Below are 27,951 nucleotides of genomic sequence, written 5' to 3'. Positions count from 1 at the left end.
AAGCAAACAGAGCCATGTGGCTCAGTGGAAAAAGTTCATCATGGCATGCAGTCCTGTGAGAAGGAGTTCCAGCATGCACTGCCCCGAGTGGAGTATGTGATTAAAAATAAACACATTTTCTGAAGGTGAGAGAGAAGGGTTTAGTGCTTTTCCATATGGGTACCTTGGCATTATGCCCTCCTGGGATTTAGCCATGTATATTCATAAGAGAAGAAAGGGAGGAGGTGGTAGCAGGAAAAGTTTTGTCATAGACCCAGCTGGTTCTCTCTCTAACTTCTCTTAGTGACCTCAATTCCTCCTCCGTTTGTTCTACCTCCCATCGAGCCTGCTCTGCTCTCAGTGCTCTCTATGTGCATAATGGTGAAGTAGAACATATGTGTCCCAACCTGAGCTGAGCCCAACAGGTCACTGCCACTCCCACTCCCACTCCAGCCAAATGAGATGCGTTTGTAATATTCCATCCCATGGAATCACTAAAAAGGCCACAAATCAGATATACTTCCACAGTCTATCCCTGCAGGGTGCCAGATATGAGTAACTTGAGGAGGAGTATGACGGTTAAAACAAAAGCAAGTACAACTGTTACAATTATTGATAGATTTTTTGGTTCATACATTTTTTTAACAGGGCTTCAAACAACTTCTTAGTGAATGGATTAGGTAAATGCTGGTTGACAGGACATGGCTAGAATGCACTATTGCATTAAGGCCTGCATGGAGTTTAGATCTCACAGGCCAATGACAGCCCTGTAGCTGTCTATAGGCTATAGACAGTACAGCAGTTAAACTGCACACTCAACAAATACTGTATGAAATCACTTTGGGAGGTAATAGTCATTCAAAAATCATACATTTTAAGAGGGTTTTAGAAAACAAATACACTTACGCAGTTGCTCTATTACAATATCAACCACTTTGAGATCAATATTAATGCAATTCCTTTCCTTTGTCTTACTCTCCGCCAACACACCAAGCCAATTCATCAGACCGAGCAGAACATTATATTGAACAGAACAGCCAATGAAATGTCCAGTGGCATCCCAGTGAATGGGATGGGTTTTGACTGTTTTCAGCATTTCCTTGAATCAAAAGCCAAGATCATTACCTTGAATCGACACACAGTGTGACTTGAATGTCTTCCAGGTCAAAAAAGGTCACAGTATTGTCCGAACCGGCCAAGCTGACTGCAGCTAACGGGTACTTAATCAGCACTGCCCAGTGGGTGGGCTTTGCCAGTATCCCAGTAAGCCAGGTGTCTATAGCAGCTTGGTGTTGCGGCTTTAGAATGTTGTGAGCAACAACAACCTGTGTACAGCACAACACTTGGTGCTAGTGACCTGCTGGGCCAGCCAATCACTGGCTCTGTTACTGACAACCTACCTGGGTGATAGGAAGTTACCTTGGCACGCTCACAGTGTTTGACTAGAGAGGGCAAATTATAAAAGACCAGCTGCACTACCAAAATTAAACCATACCACACTAGAAAGGGAAACTGGTCTAATGCACTAATATAGTAATAAGATAAGAGTTTATTATTGATAAAAGACATACTGCTGTCTAAAAATAACTATACCACATGCTACACTAATACCAGTGTTGTTAATGTGGTCCATTCAGTGTTCATGGACGTGAATGAGATACAACCAGCTCTTACCTCTACAGTGAACTCCTTCATCAAAGCCATCCTCACAGTCTATGGCTCCATTGCAGAGCTTGTTGAAGTGAATGCACTTCCTCGTCCCTATGCACTGTATGTGATTCAGGGGACATCTCACCACCACGTCCCACGCACCTGGAACAGAGAAGACAGTCACTGTTAGCAAGCCCTGTATGGTATGATGTCATAATAGTCTATGTTCGTTAGTAATGGGGGGAAAATCCTATACTGTACAGTTACATATCGCAATCAAATTTTGGGATATTTTACTTTTTTTTCACTGTAGATAGCATTAGCTAGAGCTAGTCGGCGCTACCTGCACCAAAACTCTGGTATTTTTCATCCTATAGCTTGTTATCCTAGCTATAAATAGTGAGCGTGTTCTCCTAGCTATAAAAAGTGAGCCAACATGTTTTCAGCACTTATTTCCATGACTGATCAAAACTTGTTTTCTCATGCTCTCTCTTGTCTCTCTGCAGCAGACATAGTGAGCAATATGTTTGTAACATCAAATCGCAATATAATTGCAGTATCAAATCGCAATACATATAAATTCGTAACAATCGTGGTACGTCTTGTATCGTGATGTCCCTGGCAATTCCCAGCTCTAATGTTCATTACCTAATTCTAGGTGTTAGATTCTAAGGAACACCCAAAGGTGATTAACTGAATTGCCATATTGTGCATTTGATAATAAACCCTCAGAATGCACAGTTGAAACCTTGAGCTATGAGCAGACAATCAACAATAAATTACACAACACTAATCACTATACCTAATTACTCATAAAAGCATTTATTTTTATGATCATTGTTTGGAGACATTTTATTTTCATACTCTATAATCTTTTCCCACAGTGCTGTTCCTCTACAGAAAACATGATTACCATTCACAGAAGCACATCAGAGTAAAATATATAGGAGGCATATGCAAATTCTGTTTACACTTGACGGCATTGTTCTTTATACACAACAGATGTTCAGTGAGCTACAATGGGAAAGCCACGCTCCTGAACCACACACGGAAACCTATAACAGAGTGTAACCACGGGAGTGCAAGCACACACACACACACAGAGCAGAGAGGAAACAGCTGTTTAAGGATTCATGAGGCATATAGGTGACCCTCATCTGCGTGGCAGCAGCCCACCAGAGTACATAAAATACATCTGACCCAAGCAGCCAGCATTGTAAATGTGTCACATTGCACCTTAACTGCATTGGTATCAATTACCATAACGGCAACACTAGCCACTTAACAAGGAGATTTATTGTTACACGAGACAGGATCTCTTACCGATCCCCAGAGTTCCTCCATGTAGCTCTATACGAACTCATATCCAACCAAGAGCACTTGAACCATCCTCGCTGAGCCATTACTTCTTCACAGCTTTCATTTATACTTCATAAGGCAGGATGATGCCACAATTATGGTGGCCATTACAAAAGGGTCTGTCATTCCCAAGAGATTTAAAGAATAGGTTTGTCGGCGCAATAGAAGTGAAACCATAATGATTCCCTGTAACCATGCCATGGTCTCTACTCTCAGGCCTGCATTGTTGCATGTAATGCATATGAGATCTTTTTAAGTCTCTTATTTCTTAGACACCTCACCCCAGCCCTAAGGATATGCTAGATTTAGGGAAAGTCAAATATAAGTGACCCTTTCATACATGAGCAAAATGGCAGCCAAATCAACTGGGCTCTTTTCACATTGTTCCTCTGAGACCTGAGTGTTAAATCCTATTAGTTTCGGGATGAAGCCAACATTGTACACAATAGGTTGCACTCTTTGCCCTAGTATTATTATACTAGGAGAGGAGTCACCTAACGCTTCAACCAACATGAGAAAAAGAGGTGCAGCAAAAATCACAAGAACATTTGAAGAGGAAAAGGTGTGACCACTTCCAGTATATTCACTTGAAAAATGCTTTTCAAAGTAAATACCATAGAGGGAAAATTGACGCTCACTGTTCATCCACAGAGCCATTTTCTTAATGCATCCAAATAATTTACAAACACATTATATTGTTACTGCATCCACAGAATCTATTTACGGTAGTTAACAAAATAATGTTTAGGTCTCTCACAACATGTCCCAATTCTCTTACTGCATGTGCACTGATCTAATGCAATGAGAGAAAGGCATGAATATTCATTGATTCTGATCCACCATACAGGAACACACAGATGGTCTCTCTACAGTCGAGAGAGGATGACAATCACTCTACTTAGCCCAGCGCAAAACTACCAACCACATTCTGCTCATTATGGTGCTGTAGGGTCCGTGGAAAAGTTAACAAAAATTATATTTCAACACATCAAACAGCCAGGGACTATAAAGTTTAGATAATTAGGTATGGCATGTCTTCAGTGGGTAGATAGATGCCAAATGCAGGGAACTGTAGCTCCTGTAACTGATGTCTTTGTTTACCAAGTCGTGATATTTAAGTCTCTCCAATTACTGTAGATCAGAGTGGCGCATCTCCAGCCTCACAATAATTGATTAATAAATGAATCAGGTCCAGACATAGCCAGGGGAAGATGTTTTGAGTTGGGGGTGCTGGGGGGAGGCATAGTGGAATACAGTTGAGCAGACATGTTTTTAGGATTTCCACACAAAAAAATGTCATGCAATTTGATGTCATTTACATGATAAAGACATGAGCAGAATATCTTTTTTATACCACACAACTGGCAAAATGCAGGTAGGGTGACCACATTTAAAATACCAAAATGCTGGACATTAGTGGGACAGTGTAGCCTACATGGGAAAAAAACATTTTCCCCCAACACACACACACAAATCTCCCTACCGCTCATGGTGTAGTACACATTTTGTAGGTGCCGGAAAGGAATGACGTCATTATGTCTCAACGTTTGTATCGACATACGTAGGCTATTGAATTTCATTATAGAATATGCATAAAATGCATCCTCCAATTGCAATGTCTGCCTATCCCCACACACATTGTCTCAAGAATTGTTTTGATTTTTAGTAGTCTTTCAAAATAGGCCATGGCATTATTATTCAATTGTGAATGACAATTCTTCGCGTATTACCAGTGAAACGTCCAAACTGCATCCGCCATCCAATCATTTGAACTCAATTAGTTTCATGGGAATATGCATTTACAGTAGATCTTGAATTACTGTTTTGTGAGAAAATTAGAGTAGATGGTTCACAAACTATATAGCCTTCCTGTATTTTGTTTCAATCAAAGCACATTCTGCCTAGGGATGCGCTGTTGAGTTTTGGCTGATTAGATATTTTTTTACTATTTAGCTACCATCCTAAAATCATATAGGTAAAGGGAGATACCTAGTCAGCTGCACAACTGAAATGGTTCTTCCGCATTTAACCCAACCCCTCTGACACAGAGAGGTGCGGGGAGCTGCCATAATCGACATCCACGTCTTCGGCGCTTCCCGAGCTGGCAAGGCAGTTAAAGACATCCATGTTTTTAACTGCCTTGCTCAGAAAGACAGATTTTTAACTTGTCAGATCGGGATTCGATCCAGCAACCTTTCAGTTACTGGCTCGAACCACTAGGCTAGGTGGTGTCGTTGTTATAACAGTAATGTTATATTATGCTATTATATTTGGTTATGTCTTGTGTATTGAAAAAAAATATATGAACACAACATGTAAAGTTCTGGTCCTATGTTTCATGAGCTTAAATAAAAGATCCTAAAAATGTCCATATGCACAAAAAGAGTATTTCTCTCAAATGTTGTGCACACATTTGTTTACCTCCCTGTTTGTGATAATTTCTCCTTTGCCAAGATAGTCCATCCACCTGACAGGTGTGGCATATCAAGAAGCTGATAAAACCGCATAATCATTACACAAGTGCTGGGGACAATAGCGGGCTAATCTAAAATGTGCAGTTCTCTCATACAACTGAATGCCACAGATGTTTCAAGTTTTGAAGGCGCATGCAATTGGCATGATGACTAAAGGAATATCCACCAAAGCTGTTGCCAGATAACTGAATGTTCATTTCTCTACCACCTCCAACATTGTTTTAAAATATTTGGCAGTACATCCAACCGGTCTAACAACCGCCGACCACGTGTATGGCGTTGTGTGGATGAGCAGCTTGCTTATGTCAATGTTGTGAACAGAGTGTCCCATGATGGCGGCGGGGATATGGTATGGGCAGGCATAAGCTATGGACAATGAACACAATTGCATTTTATCGATGGCAATTTGAATGCACAGAGATACTGTGATGAGATCCTGAGGCCCAGGTGCCATTCATCTGCCGCCATCACCTCATGTGCACGGCCCCATGTCGCAAGGATCTGTACACAATTCCTGGAAACTGAAAATGTCCATTGAAGAGGGGTGGGACAACATTCCACATGCCACAATCAACAGCCTGATCAACTCTATGCAAAGGAGATGTTCTGCGCTGCAAGAGACAAATGGTGGTCACACCATACTGACTGACTGGTGTTCTGATCCACACCCCTAGCTTTTTAATTTTTTAAGGTATCTGTGACCAACAGATGCATATCTATATTTCCAGTCATGTAAAATCCATAGACTAGGGCCTAATGCATTTATTTCAATTGACTGATTTCCTTGTATGAACTGTAACTCAGTAAAAAAAAATATATATATTAACTGTGCGTTTATATTTTTGTTAAGTATAGAATAATAATTAATCATTATGTGATCTTCCAAGACATTGATTCAGCTTTTATCTAAACTTTACTAAACAAGCACCATTGTGAGAACTGGCAGAGTGTGTCCGTGTACTGAACAAACAATTGAAGCACACCTAGCCTACTCTTTTGCCTGTGCAAAATTTGGTGATGCAGAAACGAGAGACCACAAAATCTGAGAATATTTTGCCAACAAAACATTTCTGGTTGGTCTCAAGGAATGTAAAACAGTTAAGAAAGGCCCCTCAGGACCATTCAATGTCATCTTGGTGTTTTAGGTTATTATCCTGCTTAAAGGTACAATTGTTTCCCAGTGTCTGTAGGAAAGCCGACTGAACCAGATTTTCCTAACGTGATGCAGCCACCAACATGCTTGAAAATATGAAGAGTGGTACTCAGTGTTGCTGTAATCTCTGCAAAAGGTGATTCTAACATGCATTGACTGAGGGGTGTGAATACCAGTGGAGGCTCCTCAGAGCAGGAAGGGGAGCACCATCCTCTTCAGTGAATTTCATACAAATTTAAAGTGTAAAACATTTTAAAAAGTTATCATTTTTAGACAAAGCTATACTGAATATAATCAAGTCACCAAACAATTGATGAAAACACACTATTTGGCAAAAAAGGTCTACAGTAGACTCAACAGCATTCTGTAGGGTAGCACCATGGTGTAGTCGGAGGACAGCTAGCTTCCATCCTCCTCTGGGTACATTGACTTCAATACAAAACCTAGGAGGCTGATGGTTCTTGCCCCCTTCCATAGATTTACACAGTAATTATGACAACTTCCGGAGGACGTTCTCCAGGCTATCAGAGCTCTTGCAGCATGAACTGACATGTTGTCCACCCAATCAAAGGATCAGAGAATGAATCTGGTACTGAAAGCATAAACTACAGCTAGCTAGCACTGCAATGTATACAATGTGGTGAGTAGCTTACTCAAAGAGAGAGAAAGACAATAATTGAACAGTTTTGAACAAATTAATTTCTTACAAAATGAAGGAGAAGCAAGAGAGAAAGTGTCATTTTTTTCAGATTCACTTACTTAGCTAGTTTAATAACCTACTGAAAGACCCTGCTCAAACAGAGTGTTGCATTGTTAGCTAGCTGGCTATGACTATCAAACACAACACTGAAACTCTTCCAAGTCAAGGTAAGCTTTTTGTTTTATTAATTTATTGCCACGGGGGCCCACTGGTGTAACTGCTAACTGACTGTACATTAATGTTACTGCATGATTGTAGCGGGTTTACTAATGCGTTAGTCAGCATAGCTAATAGAACTATGACGTTACTTTAGCTAATATGGTGACAACGATGTAGGCTGTGTGTAACGGTTTGGCTTGTTACGTTTTTTTTTACTAGTCACATACAGCTGATGTGTTGTGCATTGAAGTCGACAAGCAAAGGTACAAGGTGAGAGGAAGAGAGTGCATAGAAGAAATACAACGTGGCTGCTATGAAAGTGATCTGTGTTTATGTGTGTTCAGGGGTGTATAAATTCTGCCGGTTCTGTTGAAAAACATTAGTTAAAAGGAAGCAAATGTCCAATAGAAACTCTTGTTTGCAACAATGATTACACCCTATATCAGCTAGATGCAGGAAAAAGTGTGCAAGGCAGTATTGAAAGTCACTGTCTGTCCATGTGTCACTGTCTGTCGCCTCAAATTTGTCTCTCGACCTGTGTGCACCTACATTCATAGGCTAGGTTGTAGCAACCTCATGACGGGTATAGGGAAAATTTGACTATCATATAGTAGCCTAAACCGACTGTATCGCTGTGAATGGAATATGAATGAGTCATCCAATATGCTGTAATAGAAAAAAAGGCCATGCTCATGAAGAAAACATAGTCCTCCCCCATCTTAAACAGCACTGACCGCCACTGGTGAATAATTATGTCCTCCTGCATTGTCTTGGTGGTGTGCTTAGGATCGTTGTCATGCTGGAAGGTGAACCTTCGCCCCAGTCTGAGGTCCTGAGTGCTCTGAAGCAGGTTTTCATCAAGAATCTCTCTGTACTTTGCTCCGTTCATCTTTCCCTTGATCCTGACTAAGTCTCCCAGTCCCTGCCACTGAAAAACATCCCCACAGCATAATACTGCCACCACCATGCTTCACCGTAAGGATGGCACCAGGTTCCTTCCAGATGTGAAGCTTGGCTTTCAGGCCAAAGAGTTCAATCCTGGTTTCATCAGACCAGAAAATAGTGTTTCTCATGGTCTGACAGTCCTTTATGTGACTTTTGGCAAACACCAAGCGGGATATCATGTGCCTTTTACTGAGGAGTGGCTTCCGTCTGGCCACTCCACCATAAAGGCCTGATTGGTGAAGTGCTGCAGAGATGGTTATCCTTCTGGAAGGTTCTCCCATCTCCACAGAGGAACTCTAGAGTTCTGTCAGAGTGACTATTGGGTTCTTGGTCACCTCCCTAACCTATACCCTTCTCCCCCAATTACTCAGATTGGCTGTGCAGACAGCTCTAGGAAGAGCCTTGGAGGTTCCAAACTTATTCCATTTAAGAATGATGGAGGCTACTGTGTTCTTGGGGACCTTCAATGATGCAGAAATTATTTGGTAGCCTTCCCCATGTCCAATCAATTGAATTTACCACAGGTGGACTCCAATCAAGTTGTAGAAACATCTTAAGGATGATCAATTGAACCAGAATGCACCTGAGCTCAATTTCGAGTCTCAGGGTCTGAATATGCAGTACCAGTCAAAAGTTTGGACACACCTACTCATTCAAGGGTTTTTATTTATTTTTACTATTTTCTACATTGTAGAATAATAGTGAGGATATCAAAACTATGAAATAGCACATATGGAATCATTGTGTAACCAAAAAAGTGTTCAACAAATCAAACAATATTTTATATTTGAGATTCTTCAAAGTAGCCACCCTTTGCCTAGATGACAGCTTTGCACACACTTGCCATTTTTTAATGTGTGTGTGTGTGTGTGTGTGTGTGTGTGTGTGTGTGTGTGTGTGTGTGTGTGACCACAGGAAATGAGGGATCACCCAGGTATAAAGTACACTGAACAAAAATATAAATGCAACATGCAACAATTTCAAAGATTTTACTGAGTTACAGCTCATATAATGAAATCAGTCAACTGAAATAAATTAATTTGGCCCCAATCTATTGATTTCACATGACTGGGAATACAGATATGCATCTATTGGTCATAGATACCTTAAAAAAAATTGTAGGGGCGTGGAATCAGAAAACAGTATCTGGTGTGACCACCATTTGCCTCATGCAGCGCAACACATCTCCTTAGCATGGAGTTGATCAGGCTGTTGCTTGTGGCCTGTGGAATGTTGTCCCACTCCTCTTCAATGGCTGTGCGAAGTTGCTGAATATTGGTGGGAACTGGAACACGCTGTCATAGACATTGATAAAGCGCATCACAAACATGCTCAATGGGTGACATGTCTGGAGAGTATGCAGGCCATGGAAGAAATGGGACATTTTCAGCTTCCAGGATTTGTGTACAGATCCTTGCAACATGGGGCTGTGTATTATCATAATTAAACATGAGGTGATGGCGGCAGATGAATGGCATGACAATGGGCCTCAGGATCTCGTCACGATATCTGTGTACGTTCAAATTGCCATCAATAAAATGCAATTGTGTTCGTTGTCCGTAGATTAGGCCTGCCCATAACATAACCCCACCTCCACCATAGGGCACTCTGTTCACAACATTGACATCAGCAAACCGCTCGCCCATACGATGCCGTACACGCTGTCTGCCATTTACCAGGTACAGTTGAAACCGGGATTTATCCATGAAGAGCACACTTCTCCGGCGTGCCAGTGGCCATTGAAGGTGAGCCTTTGCCCATTGAAGTCGGTTATGACGCCAATCTGCAGTCAGGTCAAGACCCTAGTGAAGATGACGAGCACGCAGGTGAGCTTCCCTGAGATGGTTTCTGACTGTTTGTGCAGATATTCTTCGGTTGTGCAATCCCACAGTTTCATCAGCTGTCTTGGTGGCTGGTCTCAGAGGATCCCGCAAGTGAAGAAACTGGATGTGAAGGTCCTGGGCTGGCACGCTAACATGTGGTCTACCGTTGTGAGGCCGGTTGGACTGCCAAATTCTCTAAACTGATGTTGGAGGCGGCTTATGGTAGAGAAATTAACATTAAATGATCTGGCAATAGCTCTGGTGGACATTCCTGCAGTCATGCCAATTACATGCGCCCTCAAAACTTGAGACATCTTTGGCATTGGGTTGTGTGACTAAACTGTACATTTTAGAGTGGCCTTTTATTGTACCAAGCACAAGGTGCACCTGTGTAATGATCATGTTGTTTAATCATCTTCTTGATATGATATAATCTTGGTAAAGGAGAAATGCTCACTAACAGGGATGTAAACACATTTGTGCACAACATTTGAGAGAAGTAAGCTTCTTGTGTGTATGTAACATTTCTAGGATCTTTTATTTCAGCTCATGAACATGTGACCAACACTTTATATATTTTTTTGTTAATATTTTTTGTTCAGTACAGTTTAGTTTTTACTTTTTTTTAAATGTTTTTTTATTTCACCTTTATTTAACCAGGTAGGCTAGCTGAGAACAAGTTCTCATTTGCAACTGCGACCTGGCCAAGATAAAGCATAGCAATTTGACACATACAACAACACAGAGTTACACATGGAATTAACAAAACATACAGGCAATAATACAGTAGAAAAAAAGTTAACAAAAAGTCTATATACAGTGAGTGCAAATGAGGTAAGATAAGGGAGATAAGGCAATAAATAGGCCATGGTGGCAAAGTAATTACAATATACCAATTAAACACTGGAATGGTAGATGTGCAGAAGACGAATGTGCAAGTAGAGATACTGGGGTGCAAAGGAGCAAGATAAATAAAATAAATACAGTAAGGGGATGATGTAGATAGATGGGCTGTTTACAGATTGGCTGTGTAAAGGTGCAGTGATCTGTGAGCTGCTCTGACAGCTGGTGCTTAAAGCTAGTGAGGGAGATATGAGTCTCTAGCTTCAGTGATTTTTGCAGTTCGTTCCAGTCATTGGCAGCAGAGAACTGGAAGGAAATGGCGACCAAAGGAGGAATTGGCTTGGGGGTGACCAATGAGATATACCTGCTGGAGCGCGTGCTACGAGTGGGTGCTGCTATGGTGACCAGTGAGCTGAGATAAGGCGGGGCTTTACCTAGCAGAGACTTGTAGATAACCTGTAGCCAGTGGGTTTGGCGACGAGTATAAAGCGAGGGCCAACCAACGAGAGTGTACAGGTCGCAGTGGTGGGTAGTATATGGGGCTTTGGTGACAAAACGGATGGCACTGTGATAGACTGCATCCAATTTGTTGAGTAGAGTGTTGGAGGCTATTTTATAGATGACATTGCCGAAGTTGAGGATCGGTAGGATGGTCAGTTTTACGAGGGTATGTTTGGCAGCATGAGTGAAGGATGCTTTGTTGCGAAATAGGAAGCCGATTCTAGATTTAATTTTGGATTGGAGATGCTTAATGTGAATCTGGAAGGAGAGTTTACAGTCTAACCAGATACCTAGGTATTTGTTGTTGTCCACGTATTCTAAGTCAGAGCCGTCCAGAGTAGTGATGCTAGACGGGCGGGCAAGTGCGGGCAGTGATCGATTGAATAGCATGCATTTAGTTTTACTTGCATTTAAGAGCAGTTGGAGGCCACGGAAGGAGAGTTGTATGGCATGGAAGCTCGTCTGGAGGTTAGTTAACACAGTGTCCAAAGAGGGGCCAGAAGTATACAGAATGGTGTTGTCTGCGTAGAGGTGGATCAGAGAATCACCAGCAGCAAGAGCAACATCATTGATGTACACAGAGAAGAGAGTCGGCCCGAGAATTGAACCCTGTGGCACCCCCATAGAGACTGCCAGAGGTCCGGACAACAGGCCCTCCGATTTCACACACTGAACTCTATCAGAGAAGTAGTTGGTAAACCAGGAGAGGCAATCATTTGAGAAACCAAGGCTGTCGAGTCTGCCAATAAGAATGTGGTGAGGTCAATGAAGATGGCTGCACTGTAACCGATGCCGGTTATGACGTCGTTTAGGACCTTGAGCGTGGCTGAGGTGCACCCATGACCAGCTCTGAAACCAGATTGCATAGCGGAGAAGGTACGGTGGGATTCGAAATGGTCGGTAATCTGTTTGTTAACTTGGCTTTCGAAGACCTTAGAAAGACAGGGTTGGATAGGTATAGGTCTGTAGCAGTTTGGGTCTAGAGTGTCACCCCCTTTGAAGAGGGGGATGACCGTGGCAGCTTTCCAATCTTTGGGAATCTCAGGCGATACGAAAGAGAGGTTGAACAGGCTAGTAATAGGGGTTGCAACAATTTCGGCAGATAGTTTTAGAAAGAGAGGGTCCAGATTGTCTAGCTCGGCTGATTTGTAGGGGTCCAGATTTTGCAGCTCTTTCAGAACATCAGCTATCTGGATTTGGGAGAAGGAGAAATGGTGGGGGCTTTGGCGGGTTGCTTTGGAGGGTGTAGTTGACCAGGGTAGGGGTAGCCAGGTGGAAAGCATGGCCAGCCGTAGAGAAATGCTTGTTGAAATTCTCAATTATAGTGGATTTATCGGTGGTAACAGTGTTTCCTAGCCTCAGAGCAGTGGGAAGCTGGGAGGAGGTGCTCTCATTCTCCATGGACTTTACAGTGTCCCAGAACTTTGAGTTTTTACAACAGGATGAACATTTCTGTTTGAAAAAACTAGCCTTAGCTTCCCTAACTGCCTGTGTATATTTGTTCCTAACTTCCCTGAAAAGTTGCATATCACGGGGGCTATTCGATGCTAATGCAGAACGCCACAGGATGTTTTTGTGCTGGTCAAGGGCAAACAGGTCTGGAGTGAACCAAGGACTATATCTATTCCTAGTTCTACATTTTTTGAATGGGGCATGCTTATTTAAGATGGTGAGGAAGGCACTTTTAAAGAATAACCAGGCATCCTCTACTGACGGGATGAGGTCAATGTCATTCCAGGATACCCCGGCCAGGTCAATTAGAAAGGCCTGCTTGCAGAAGTGTTTACGGATGCAGGCAATGAGACAGTGATCGCTGCGATCTTGATTGAAAACAGCAGAGGTGTATTTGGAGGGCGAGTTAGTTAGGATGATATCTATGAGGGTGCCCGTGTTTACGGATTTGGGGTTGTACCTGGTAGGTTCATTGATAATTTGTGTGAGATTGAGGGCATCAAGCTTAGATTGTAGGATGGCTGGGGTGTTAAGCATGTCCCAGTTTAGGTCACCTAGTAGCACGAGCTCAGAAGATAGATTGGGGGCAATCAATTCACATATGGTGTCGAGGGCACAGCTGGGGGCAGAGGGAGGTCTATAGCAAACGGCAACAGTGAGAGACTTGTTTCTGGAAAGGTGAATTTTTAGAAGTAGAAGCTCGAATTGTTTGGGTACAGACTTGGATAGTAATACAGAAGTCTGCAGGCTATCTTTGCAGTAGATTGCAACACCGCCCCTTTTGGCAGTTCTATCTTGGCGGAAAATGTTATAGTTAGGGATGGAGATTTCAGGGTTTTTGGTGGTTTTCCTAAGCCAGGATTCAGACAAGGCTAAGACATCTGGGTTGGCAGAGTGTGCTAAAGCAGTGAGTAAAACAAACTTAGGGAGTAAGCTTCTAATGTTAACATACATGAAACCAAGGCTTTTACGGTTACAGAAGTCAACAAATGAGAGCACCTGGGGAGTGGAGCTAGGCACTGCAGGACCTGGATTAACCTCTACATCACCAGAGGAACAGAGGAGAAGTAGGATAAGGGTACGGCTAAAGGCTATACGAACTGGCCGTCTAGCACGTTCGAAACAGAGAGTAAAAGGAGCAGGTTTCTGGGCACGATAGCATTGATTCAAGGCATAGTGTACAGACAAAGGTAAGGTAGGAAGTCAGTACATTGGAGGTAAACCTAGGCATTGAGTAATGAGGAGAGAGATATAGTCTCTAGAGACGTTTAAACCAGGTGATGTCATCGCATATGTAGGAAGTGGAACAACATGGTTGGTTAAGGCATATTGAGCAGGGCTAGAAGCTCTACAGTGAAATAAGACAGTAATCACTAACCAGGACAGTAATGGACGAGGCATATTGATATCAGAGAGAGGCATGCGTAGCCAAGTGAACATACGGGTCCAGTGAGTGGTTGGGCTGGCTGGGGACACGGCGATTCAGACAGTTAGCAGGCCGGTGCTAACAAGCTAGCAGATAGTAGGCCGGGGCCAACAAGCTAGCAGTTAGCAGACCGGGTTAGCAAGCAAGCAGTTAGCAGACCGGGGCAAGCAAGCTAGCAGTTAGCAGACCGGGGCTAGCAAGCTAGCAGAAGGGCCTTTGGGGGACGTCGCGATGGAGGTAAGTCAGTTTTTGCCTCTTCGTGTGGTGACGTCGATAGACCAGTCGTGAATTAGTAGGGTTCCAAGTAGCTCTAAGTAGCTAGCAGGCCGCGGTTAGCAGAATGGGCCTTCAGCGGACGTCGCGCCTGAGGGGCCTGTTGGAATCCTCTGGCAGATTATGTCGGTATTCCAGTCGTAGAGGATCGGCGGGGTTCCGTGCCCCGTACTGGCAGTAGAAGGGGTCCGGATATTGTAGCCCAGGAGTGGGCTTTGGTGGTAGCCCAGGAGCCCTAGCCAGGCTAGCTTCAGGCTAATTGGTGCTTGCTCCGGGATGGAAACGCTAGCTAGGAGTAGTCACCCGGGATTGCGGTTAGCTAGTTCCGAAGATCCAGATGAAAATGTTCAGAGATTGCGGTAGGAATCCAGGGATATGGAGAGAAAAAAAATATGTCTGTTATGCTCTGGTTTGAGTCACATTGTACGGACTGGCGAGAGCTTTCCGAGCTGAAGGTTAGCTGATGACTGCTAGCAGTGGTTTGCTGACTGATAGCTGGTAGGTAGTTAGCTGTCTAGCTTGAGGGATTCCAGATCCGAAGTAAATAGAAATACTTTAGAAAAAAACAGATCCACGCCACATTGGGTGAGGCTGGATGCAGGAGAGTATTTAGAAGTTGAAGTTTAGGAAAATATTTTCAAAAGATATGCGAAGAAAAAGATATATACAAGGGACACGACAGGACAAAGACGTCTGACTGCTACGCCATCTTGGATCATCATTAATAACCATTGAGGGTCATAACCCAACCTGTTTGTTGCTTTGAAGAAAAAAAGTAATATCCTTCTTAGTTACAGAGGGTGCAGTGAGTGAGACTACTGCTGCACAAAAGGCTCAGGATATCAAATGTTTTCCTATGATCAAGGAGCTAAGTAGCTCCACTCTATTCAAAACCGACGAAATTCATCAGCTTTTTTTTCCTTCGTCCTTTCCATTAAATTAGAATAAATGCATTGTCATTTTCTGGTGTCAGTCCACTCACAGCCAAAATAAATCTTCAATCTGCACTATCCACATAGTATTTTTCATTAAAAACCATGGTGATATTTACCTTCTTCAGAGAAGTAAATGTAGAGAAATCCGCTGGGACTGGGCGATCTATTTTGTATTTTTAATGTGCAATGAAAAGTCTTTCAGCGGCTATGTTTATTATGATTATCGCTTTAATCAGAGCTCCACCACCGGTATGCCAAATGATAAATTATTGGAAAACAATCATTGAGAATATATTAGTAGGGACGCTCATTGAACTGCTCTGTTTTAGATTTGTAACGCTCATACCTTGTGATTGCATGTGTGCCAATGGATTCCTTGTCCAGCCATATTGATGATCAAGGTATCACTCATAGCTAGCTTCTCCTTGGCCCATATTGTGTATTTTAACTCTGACTTTAAAAAACACCAGATCCAACAACACAAGTTAGACTTCTAGATTCTAATAATTGAATCCTAACTTTTTATTTAACCTTTATTTAACTAGGCAAGTCAGTTAAGAACAAATTCTTATTTACAATAACTGCCTACACCAGCCAAACTCTGGGCCAATTGTGCGCCACCCTATGGGACTCCCAATCACGGCCAATTGTGATACAGCCTGGAATTGAACCAGGGTGTCTGTAGTGATGCCTCAAGCACTGAGATGCAGTGCCTTAGAACGCTGCGCCACTCAGGAGCCCCAACTTGAGACAGACATTTGCCAATGTAAGACCAACCTGCATAACACCACACCAACTATCCTGCTAGCTACTGTCTGAGAAATAAGCAGTTGGTCCTGGTCCATTCCTGGAAGGGAGACCAGCGGTGTTGCTGCTGGAAGAGGTGTTAGATGGGGCAGTCGAGGGCAAACATCCCTCTGGTGAAAGCAGACACCAATGCCCCAGGCCAGGGCAGTGATTAGGCACTACCCTGCAAAGGGTACAATCCTGTGGATGAGATGGTAAACCAAGGTCCTGACAGTGAGTGGTCATTAATAGCCCATGACACTTGTAGTGAGAGTAGGAATGACAACCCCAGTGTCCCGGATGAATTCTAAACCTAGTCGCCTTACCATGGCCACCTAATCAGCCACCTCTTCTCTCCGCTGCAACTCCCTAAGCTGATGATGTGAATGGTAATATTCTCTCTGCAAACATACAAGGTAAAATAAAGGTCCCAAACTTAAGATGCTAGTTTGTGAAGGGGTGTGTGTCTGAACAATGAGACATGAATGAGAGAGTGCACTGTCCCTTAGGGAATAGTCAGCTCCTCACTTCACTACTAATTCACAGCGCTATCACTGTTGTCAATCTTTTTGAGACCCTGCTGAGTTATTTAAAGCTAGAAGAGTGTTTGAGCTACATTATGTCATGTTGGGTCTCTGACAGTGGAGGAATGTCTGAGTAGCACTTTGGATGGGAATAAATGGCATGAGCAATATTTATAAGGTCCGTCTGAAAGAGTGATATAATTGCCAGTTCATTTGTTTGAAGAACAGAGCTAGGGAAACAATGGGAGTGGGTGTATTCAAGTTTGGAAAAAAGCCATCAAGCTCACTAAAATATATAGGAGAACACTGCTCCAAGAGTAGGAGTAAGCTGAACTTACAACTTTAACCTCATTAGCATCAACAACAATAGCATATGACAAAGCAAAAACAAGTTTTTAGATTTTTTTGCAAATGTAGAATTTTTCGAAAACAGAAATACCTTATTTGCATAAGAATTCAGAACCTTTGCTATGAGACACGAAAATTGAGCTCAGGTACATCCTGTTTCCATTTATCATCCTTGAGATGTTTCTACAACTTGATTGGAGAGAACCTGTGGTAAATTAAATTGATTTTTACATGATTTGAAAAGGCAAACACTTGTCTATATATGGTCCCAAAGTGGACAGTGCATGTCAGAGCACAACCCAAGCCATGAGGTTGAAGGAATTATCCTTAGCGCTCCGAGACAGGATTGTGTCGAGGCAAAGATCTGGGGAAGGGCATTGGCCTCCATCATTCTTTAATGGAAGAAGTTTGGAACCACCAAGACTCTTCCTAGAGCTGGCCGCCCGGCCAAACTGAGAAATCGGGGAAGAAGGGCCTTGGACAGGGAGGTGACAAAGAACCTAATGGACACTCTGACAGAGCTCCAGAGATTCTCTGTGGAGATGGGAGAACCTTCCAAAAAGACAACCATCTCTGCAGCACTCCAACTTAATGATGGAGTTGGAGTAGTGCTTGGCCACGCAGTCGTGGGTGAACAGGGAGTAAAGGAGGGGACTAAGCAAACACCCTTGAGGGGCCTCAGTGTTGAGGATCAGCGTGGCAGATGTGCTGTTGCCTACCCTTACCACCTGGTGGTGACATGCCAGAAATTTCAGGATCCAGTTGCAGAGGGAGGTGTTTAGTCCCAGGGTCCTTAGCTTAGTGATTATTTTCGTGGGAACTATGGTGTTGAATGCTGAAATGTAGTCAATGAACAGCATTTTCACATAGGTGTTCCTTTTGTCCAGGTGGGAAAGGGCAGTGTGTAGTACATTTGAGATTGCGTCATCCTTGGATCTGTTGTGGCGGTATGCAAATTGGAGTGGGTCTAGGGTTTCTGGCATGATGGTGTTGATGTGTGTCATGACCAGCCTTTCAGAGCACTTCATGGCTATCAACGTGAATGCTACGGGGCGGTAATAATTTAGGCAGATTACCTTCGCTTTCTAAGACACAGAGCCTATGGTGGTCTGTTTGAAACATGTAGGTATTACAGACTCGGCCAGGGAGAGTTCCGAAAATGTCAGTAAAGACACATGACAGTTGGTCCGCGCATGCTTTGATTACACGTCCTGGTAATCCGTCTGGCCCTACAGCTTAGTGAATGTTGACCTGTTTAAAGGTCTTGCTCACATCGGCTACGGAGAGCATGATCACACAGTCGTCTGGAACAGCTGGTGCTGTCATGCATGCTTCAGTGTTGCTTGCCTCAAATTGAGCATTTAGCTCGTCTGGTAGGCTCGCGTCACTGGGCAGCTCGTGGCTGGGTTTCACTTTGAGGTCCGTAATAGTTTTCAAGCCCTGCCACATCCGACGAACGTCAGAGCCAGTGTAGTAGGATTCACTCTTACACCTGTAATGACACTTTGCCTGTTAAATGGTTCGTTGAGGGCATAGCAGAATTTATTAGTGTCTCGCTCCTTGAAAGCGGAATCTCTAGCCTTTAGCTCGGTGCGGATGTTGCCTGTAATCTATGGCTTCTGGTTGGGAAATGTACGTACGGTCACTGTGGGGACGACATCATCGATGTACTTATTGATGAAGCCGGTGACTGAGGTGGTATACTCCTCATTGCCATTGGATGAATCCTGGGAACATATTGCAGTCTGTGCTACAAAAACAGTCCTGTAGCACAGCATCCGACCACTTCTGTATTGAGCGAGTCACTGGTACATCCTGCTTTAGTTTTTGCTTGTAAGCAGGAAGCAGGAGAATATAATTAGAAGCCAGCCAGCTCTATTTTATCCGGTGTAACATAAGATAATACAGTTTTTAATGTCCCGTTGGTAGGATAGTCTTGGCCATTAATACAGAGAGTTGTGGTGGTTTACTCACTCGCCGACGAATTCTCACAAGGCACCTAGACCTCCGCCCTCTGTTTTTCCATATTTTCTTCACGCGGATGACGAGGATTTGGGCCTGGTCTCTGGGATACATTATATGCTTCACGTCAGACTCATTAAAGAAAAAATCTTCATCCAGTTCGATGTGAGTAATTGGTGTTCTGATGTCCAGAAGCTCTTTTCAGTCATAAGAGACGGTCGCAGCAACATTATGTACAAAATACAACAATACAAAAAAACTAACAAAATATCACAGTTGGTTAGGAGCCCATAAAACGGCAGCCATCCCCTCCGGCGCCATTACATACATTACGTAAGGCTGTAAAGTAACAAAATTTTGAAAAAGTCAAAGGGTCTGAATACTTTCTGAATGGACTGTGTATTTGTATGGATGTTGTTAGGCCCGTGACAATATCCTCAACACTGGCTTCGAGGGCATTGTCACTTAAATGTGTTATCAACATATATTCAAATAATGATTTACATATTTTCATTAAAAACTTTATTTTGGGGTCTCCTGAGTGGTGCAGTGGTCTACGGCACTGCATCGCAGTGCTAGCTGTGCCACTAGAGATCCTGGTTCAAGTCCAGGCTCTGTCGCAGCCTGGAATGTCCTTGCACTCCTGTGATGGGCAGGGTGCATGCACGCTGACACGGTCGCCAGTTGTATGGTGTTCCTCTGACTCATTTGTATGGCTGGTCTCTGGGTTAAGTGGGCATTATGTCAAGAAGCAGTGTGGCTTGGTTGGGTTGTGTTTCGGAGGACGCAAGGCTCTCGACCTTCGCCTTGTCCTGAGTTGGGAGTACGGAAGTTGCAGCGATGAGACAAGACTAACTACCAATTGGGGAGAAAAAGGGTTAAAAATAAGTTCATTTTGATAAATTTCATCCTTCCACAAGATATAGTCCCGACATAAATCTCCGGAGCCAGCCGGTTGTTCGTTCTGTCGGTTCGGTTGCCAGACGCAACACAGTCGTTCAGTCTTTTTGTTCTGTCCCGACGGACGTGACCCAGTCGTTCATTCTAAATGTTCCATTGATATACTGGCTGGAAACTTTCTTATCTCTTTCTTGCTAGCTAGCCAACTACGGCTAACAGTGCAGCTAGAATAACAAATCAAAATAGCTGCATTTATATTTGTTTAAGCTGTTTTCTAGTGACATTTATTGATAACAATGAGCAAATGATGAGCGTTTTCACCTGGCATAAAAAAATGTGCTTTCTCCGCACGATATTGTTCTTCAAGAGCTATTCAACAACACGGCTAACACAATCACATCAAGACTGCAAACAAGCTGCACTTCATTTGGTTTTACCTGTTTTCCATTGATCATTTTTGTAAACAGTACCAGTCAAAAGTTTGGACACATCTACTCAATCTAGGGTTTTTCTTTATTTTTACTATTTTCTACATTGTAAAATAATAGTGAAGACATCAAAACTATGAAATAACACATATGGAATCATGTAGTAACCCAAAAAGTGTTAAACAAATCGAAATATATTTTATATTTGAGATTATTCAAAGTCGACACCCTTTGCCTTGATAACAGCTTTAAACACTCTTTGCATTCTCTCAACCAGCTTCACCTGGAATGCTTATCCAACAGTCTTGAAGGAGTTCCCACATACACTGAGCACTCGTTGGCTGCTTTTTCTTCACTCTGCGGTCCAACTCATCCCAAACTATTTCAATTTGGTTGACGTCAGGTGATTGTGGAAGCCAGGTCATCCGATGCAGCACTCCATCACGCTCCTTGGTTGAATATCCCTTACACAGCCTGGAGGTGTGTTGGGTCATTGTCCTGCTGAAAAATAAATGATAATCCCACTAAGCGCAAACCAGGTGGGATGGCGTATCGCTGCAGAATTCTGTGGTAGTCATGCTGGTTAAGTGTGTCTTGAATTCTAAATAAATCACTGACAGTGTCACCAGCAAAGCATCCCCACACCATCACACCTCCTCCTCCATGCTTCACGGTGGGAACCACACATGCGGAGATCATCCGTTCACCTACTCTGCGTTTCACAAAGACACGGCGGTTGGAACCAAAAATCTCTAATTTGGACTTATCAGACCAAATGACAGATTTCCACTGGTCTAATATCCATTGCTCGAGTTTCTTGGCCCAAGCAAGTCTCTTCTTACTATTGGTGTCCTTTAGTAGTGGTTTCTTTGCAGCAATTCGACCATGAAGGCCTGATTCACGCAGTCTCCTCTGAACAGTTGTTGAGATGTGTCGGTAACTTGAACTCTGTGAAGCATTTTTTTGGGCTGCAATTTCTGAGACTGGTAACTCTAATGAACTTATCCTCTGCAGCAGAGGTAACTCTGGGTCTTCTTTTCCTGCGGCAGTCCTCATGAGAGCCAGTTTCGTCATAGCGCTTAATGGTTTTTGCAACTGCAGTTGAAGAAGATGGACTGTCGTTCTCTTTGCTTATTTGTGTTGTTCTTGCCATAATGGATATGGTCTTTTACCAAATAAGGCTATCTTCTGTATATCAACCCTACCTTGTCATATCAACTGATTGGCTCAAATGCATTAAGAAGGAAAGAAATTCTGCAAATTAACTTTTAACAAGGCACACCTGTTAATTGAAATGCATTCCAGGTGACTACCTCATGAAGCTGGTTGAGAGAATACCAAGAGTGTGCAAAGCTGTCACGAAGGCAAAGGGTGGCTACTTTGAAAAATCTCAAATATATTTTGATGTTTAACACTTCTTTGTTAACTACATGATTTCATATGTGTTATTTTATAGTTTTGATGTCTTCACTATTATTCTACAATGTAGAAAATAGTGAAAATAAAGAAAACCCTGGAATGAGTTGGTGTGTCCAAACTTTTGACTGGTACTGTATATCCATAAAAATGATGCGGATTCATGATTTCGACTGGCTGAGAAAAGCTGCCTACCTGTCTCTCATCCCGACTCATTCATTAATATCGGACAGCTGGAGATTACATTTGAATATTGAAACAATGTTGCAAATGTCAGAGAGACAGACAGCAAGGTTTAAACAAATCTCTGCTGTTGAAAACGAAATGTTAGTCTAAAAGAAACGTGAGCTAATGTCTACGTGCTTTTATAGTGGAGATGAAGTTTATAAATTGCCTGGCTGGGTTGACAAGACAGTGGATTGTGCAGTAAATAGGCATTTTAATGTCATAGATTTAGCCGGTGGTAAATTGTGGAATAGACACCGGCTGGAATGTGGTTTTAACCAATCAACATTCAGGATTAGACCCACTCGTTGTATAATATCATGATACTCAGTACCAAAACAATACTCAATACCAAAATGAGACCACAGAAAAAAAAGTATATTAGCTGAAGTCACAGAATAACCACTGGGCTTTATTTTTTAAACATTTGTCACAACTTCCGCCAAAGTCGGCTCCTCTCCTTGTTCGGGCGGCGTTCAGCGGTCGACGTCACCGGCTTTCTAGCCATCGCCGCTCCATTGTTCCATTTGTTTTGTCTTATTCCCTGCACACCTGGTTTTCATTCCCTAATCACACTGCATGTATTTATTCCTCTGTTCCCCTCCATGTCTTTGTGTGAAATTGTATTTGTTACGTGTTTCGTGTGTACGCGCCAGGCTGGGTTTTTCCCCGTTATTTCCGTGGTATTTCACAAAGGTTGTTTATTGTACATTTGCTCGTTGTTTGTGACTGTTTCACGCCTTACACTTTATCCTTTGGCTAGAGGTTTTGACGCAGTGGCGTCTGTCTGTTTGATTGCCTCTGCCCAAATAAAGTGTGCACCTGTTTACAACTCTCTGCTCTCTTGCACCTGTCTTCTCCACCAGTAGCGCTCACCGTGACAACATTAAACAATGTGTGTATTACTGGTAGAACAACTAAAATAACAAATAGAATAGCTTCTATTCTATATTAAATTTCTTGCAACAAAAAAACACCATATTAAATAACTGAAAAGTATCTTTAATTTTCCTTATGCAAACCATATGTCAGACTCAGAGCATCCAAATTATTTTACAATTACATCTAAACTGTTTTATGATGTAATTGATACATTTTCTCATCTATGGCCCTAATATTGGGTCAATTTACATTTATTAGACCTAAGATGTATTATTCATTACAGCTAAGTAATGTAATGTATTAAATGAATAGTTTAGTTCCAAAACAACATAAAAACACTTTGAAGCTCATTTCTGAAGTTCCCAGAGTGCATTTCTTCTCCCAGGGTGCAATGTTATACCCAGGGCTGCTGGCTACTGTTAGCAAGCCCAGACAAAACGGGAAGTTGTCTTAATCTATTGCTGTCATAGGGAAGTTATGAGTACATTTCACATTACTTTTGGATGGTAATCATATTATAATGATCACATGAATGTCATGCTGTATATATGTTCATGTCATTCTCACACAAAAATAATTCAAATTTAGTTGCTTGTAGAATAACATTAAAATGCAAATGTCATGTGTAAAATACTTTTTATGTTGTTTTGGAACTAAACCTCCCTTGCACTGCACTGCTTTTTAACACCTTTTGTTAAGTTGTTTTGGTGGGCTGGCCCTCATCATCTGCTCTGTAAGAAAAGTATTGCAATAGTTTGCTTCTGGAGACAGTTTTGTCAACAAGCTGCGGGCGTATGATGTTTTCGATAGAAGAAGCCATGCATTCTGCATTTTCTCTCTTTTACATGCTTCTCAAAAGTGGCTTGTGCTGTGTCAGCTGTATGCATAAGCGCAAGTAGACTGGCTAGTTTTCTACTGCCCCTTTGAGAAGATTCAGACAATTTTTTTAGACAGACTCGATCCTCTCAATCCGTCCGACGTGAGACTCATTTGACAGAAGTATCAAAAGTAACAAATTCTAGTATAAAACTGTTTTTCCTGTTCTAGTATTGAAAAAGTACAAAACTTTCAGTATAACGTGCATCACTACTCTCTTCTCAAGTAACCTTTTCTCCCCCAGTGAACTTCAGGTCATTGACATTTTAAATGCTACTCTCAGCCAGAAGGAGGTTCTGCTCTGTATTTTCCTGACCTTGTGACAGCGGAGACAAATTGTTCCGATGACATATAAGAGCCAAGGTTCCATTTCATGGTTTCGTGGTTACCCATGCACCTACAGTAGACACTGCACATCCCAAAATCATTTAATTTTCTCTACCTGACTCATCAGAGAATACCTGGCACAGGCTTTACGGCAGTGGCAGGTTTCTCCATAGCGATAACTGGACCACCAATGTCTGATTCACACCATAGGTCTGACCCGAATAAAACTGTGTTGGCTTGGATGTTTTCTTTTCAATTTGGTCCTATGGTGTGAATCAGGCACTAATGTGTTTGGGCAGAATATGTGGGTATACAGAGTTGTATCCTGCCCTGGCCTCACTTTGGAGATCCCCTGAATGGTAACTACATCTCATTAGTTGTTGTTTGTTTGGTTGTTCTTTGTGTTTAGTCTCTTTGTGAATGTCCCCTTCTTCTCCCACACTGTGCTCCTGGTTTAAGGGCAGAAGACCGTTCAGTGTGGGTGGGCCAGTGATTCACTTTAACTCACTTCTCTGAAAAATATAATATTTGCCATAACAGTACCAGTCAAAAGTTGACACACCTACTGATTCAAGGGTTTTTCTTTATTTTTACTATTTTTTACATTGTAAAATAATAGTGAAGACATCAAAACTATGAAATAACACATCAAAAATGTGTTAAACAAATCAGAATATATTTTATATTTAAGATTCTTCAAAGTAGCCACCCTTTGCCTTGATGACAGCTTTGCACACTCTTAGCATTCTCTCAACCAGCTTCATGTCACCTGGAATGCATTTCAATTAACAGGTGTGCCTTGTTACATTTGTGGAATGTCTTCCTTCTTCATGCGTTTGAGACAATCAGTTGTGCTGTGACAAGGTAGGGGTGGTATACAGAAGAAAGCTCTATTTGGTAAAAGACCAAGTCCATATTATGGCAATAACAGCTCAAATAAGAGAAAGGACAGTCCATCATTACTTTAAAACATGTGTCACGGCTGTCAGAATGATCGGACAAACGCGCAGCATGGTTGTAGTTACTCATCTTTTTATTTATAGTGAAATGTTGCAATACACCAAATACTGAAATACAAAAACAACAAACTGTGACGGAGAGGAAAACACACTACTCAAAATGAACAGCCCACAAACCCAAAAGGAAAAACCCCCTACTTAAATATGATCTCCAATCAGAGGCAACGAGGACTAGCTGCCTCCAATTGGAGATCAACCCAAACAAAACCCAACATAGAAATAGAAAACCAACCAAACACCCCCTGTCACGCCCTGACCTATCTACTATAGAAAATGACCTCTTACAAGGGTCAGGACGTGACAACATGAAGGTCAGTCAATGCGGAAAATTTCAAGAACTTTGTAAGTCTCTTCAAGTGTAGTCACAAAAACCATTAAGAGCTATGATGAAACTGGCTCTCATGAGGACCGCCGCAGGAAAGGGAGATCCAGAGTTACCTCTGCTGCAGAGGATAAGTTCATTCGAGTTACCAGTCTCAGAAATTGCAGCCCAAATAAATGCTTCACAAAGTTCAATTAACAGACATCTCAACAACTGTTCAGAGGAGATTGCGTGAATCAGGCCTTCATGGTCGAATTGCTGCAAAGAAACCGCTACTAAAGGACACCAATAATAAGAAGAGACTTGCTTTGGCCAAGAAACACGAGCAATGGATATTAGACCGGTGGAAATCTGTCCTTTGGTCTCATGAGTCCAAATTTGAGATTTTTGGTGTCTTTGTGAGACGCAGATTAGGTGAACGGATGATCTCGGCATGTGTGGTTCCCACCATGAAGCATGGATGAGGACGTGTGATGTTGTGGGGGTGCTTTCCTGGTGACACTATCAGTGATTTATTTTGAATTCAAGGCACACTTAACCAGCATGGCTACCACAGCATTCTGCAGCGATACCCCATCCCATCTGGTTTGCGCTTAGTGGGACTATCATTTGTTTTTCAACAGGACAATGACCCAACACACCTCCAGGCTGTGTAAGGGCTATTTGACCAAAGAGAGTGATGGAGTGCTGCATCAGATGACCTGGCCTCCACAATCACCCGACCTCAAACCATTTGAGATGGTTTGGGATGTGTTTGACTGCAGAGTGAAGGAAAAGCAGCCAATAAGTGCTGAGCATACATTGGAACTCCTTCAAGACTGATGAAAAATCATTCCTCATGAAGCTGGTTGAGAGAATGCCAAGAGTATGCAAAGCTGTCATCAAGGCAATGGGTGGCTACTTTGAAGATCCTCAAATATAACATATATTTGGATTTGTTAAAAACTTTTTGGGTTACTACATGATTCCATATGTGTTATTTCAAAGCTTTGATGTCTTCACTATTATTCAATGTATTAAATAGTCAAAATAAAGAAAAACCCTTGAATGAGTTGGTGTGTCCAAACTTTTGATTGGTCCTGTATATTGTACTGTGAAAGTTTGGGTTTGGATCAGGACTAATCAGTTTGTATTCTCTCTGAGAGACAGTGGCATTCACATTGACAACCCTGTGAATGTATCTTTTAATGTCAACAAAATGAGCTGCAAGGCTTTTGGTCCATTTGTCATCTCCTCGAGTTTCCTCAACATTACTATAAATGTAGAGATTATTTGTTTTCCATTGGATGTAAACAGATATCTAGGATTCATTGTACCTATATAATAATTATCACGTGTTGATAGTTTGGGTATCTGTTGATAGTTTGAGCATAGTTTGACTATCCAAATAGTGTGATGGAAAACTGATGTTTCTGAAACAGCCAAGCCCACTGAGCACTCTTGTGCAGTGACCACACGTCCATTGTAAATCACATAGAGAATTGAATTATGCACATTTGTGAGAGAGAGTAGAGTAATGTCATCAACATGCAATGAAATAGAGTCTATTACTTCAGTAGACAAACATTATACTCAACTTGCGTGTGTTAATATATCAAATTCAAAACCACTCACTGTACAATAAAATAACCATACATCACCCTCCAGCAGTGATGACTGTGGCTGGAGCCAATTCACAACAACTTGTGAACGGTAACCAGAAAAAAGCCAAATAAATATAACGTGAGAAATAGTAGCATAATTCCTTGTTTAGGGGTGTTTTCTAGCTAGACTATCATTATGGAAATGCACACATCTAATTGTTTAGGGGGAGGGGGGCACTTCAAATGAATAATACATTATTGTCCAGTTGGCAACAACCAATCTTGTCTGCAAACAATTTGTTTTGAATACATTGTGTAGTATCTGTTTCATGCCCATCGGGCCATTATATGGGCAGTGGGGTGGGGGATTACAGAATGTGCAGTCTATCAATGTTCCGTTAATAAATACTATTGGCACAATCATGCACTATACTGTGGTTGTGTGACTTATAAAACAGAACACATGTAAGCCGCCAAATTGTAACTCAATGAGCAATCAAGTAAAAGTAATTGTATATTGCAGCCCTGTGTGGGGTGGGGTATACATTTTAACATAAACAGTAGGCTACAGTTGAACTCAATAACAGCTGGCTACAATCCAGCTTCCTGTAAGATAATTATCTGATTCTGACCAATGTTTTTATGTTGCCTATAATGAATGGTGTAGTAGTGGCCCTACTT

At 42.2% G+C, this 27,951-nt stretch overlaps 1 protein-coding gene across 8 annotated transcripts in view; it reads right to left on the bottom strand.

Moving 5' to 3' along the window:
* The window catches only part of lrp1bb (low density lipoprotein receptor-related protein 1Bb), a 441,142-nt gene that overhangs the window by 268,240 nt on the left and 144,951 nt on the right, over positions 1–27,951 (bottom strand). For all 8 annotated transcript variants that reach the window (XR_003869151.1, XM_029711578.1, XM_029711581.1 and 5 more), the window contains one exon: positions 1,654–1,791. Coding sequence is in view for 7 of the 8 variants with exons in the window: in XM_029711578.1 (XP_029567438.1) it covers positions 1,654–1,791 (138 nt within the window). In the remaining variant the exon portion in view is untranslated. The remainder of the gene's footprint in view (positions 1–1,653; positions 1,792–27,951) is intronic.

The sequence above is a fragment of the Salmo trutta genome, chromosome 24 (assembly GCF_901001165.1).
Source record: "Salmo trutta chromosome 24, fSalTru1.1, whole genome shotgun sequence".
NCBI lineage: Eukaryota > Metazoa > Chordata > Actinopteri > Salmoniformes > Salmonidae > Salmo > Salmo trutta.
Note: the sequence above shows the minus strand (reverse complement) of the source record. Positions and strands in the feature narration are given on the sequence as shown.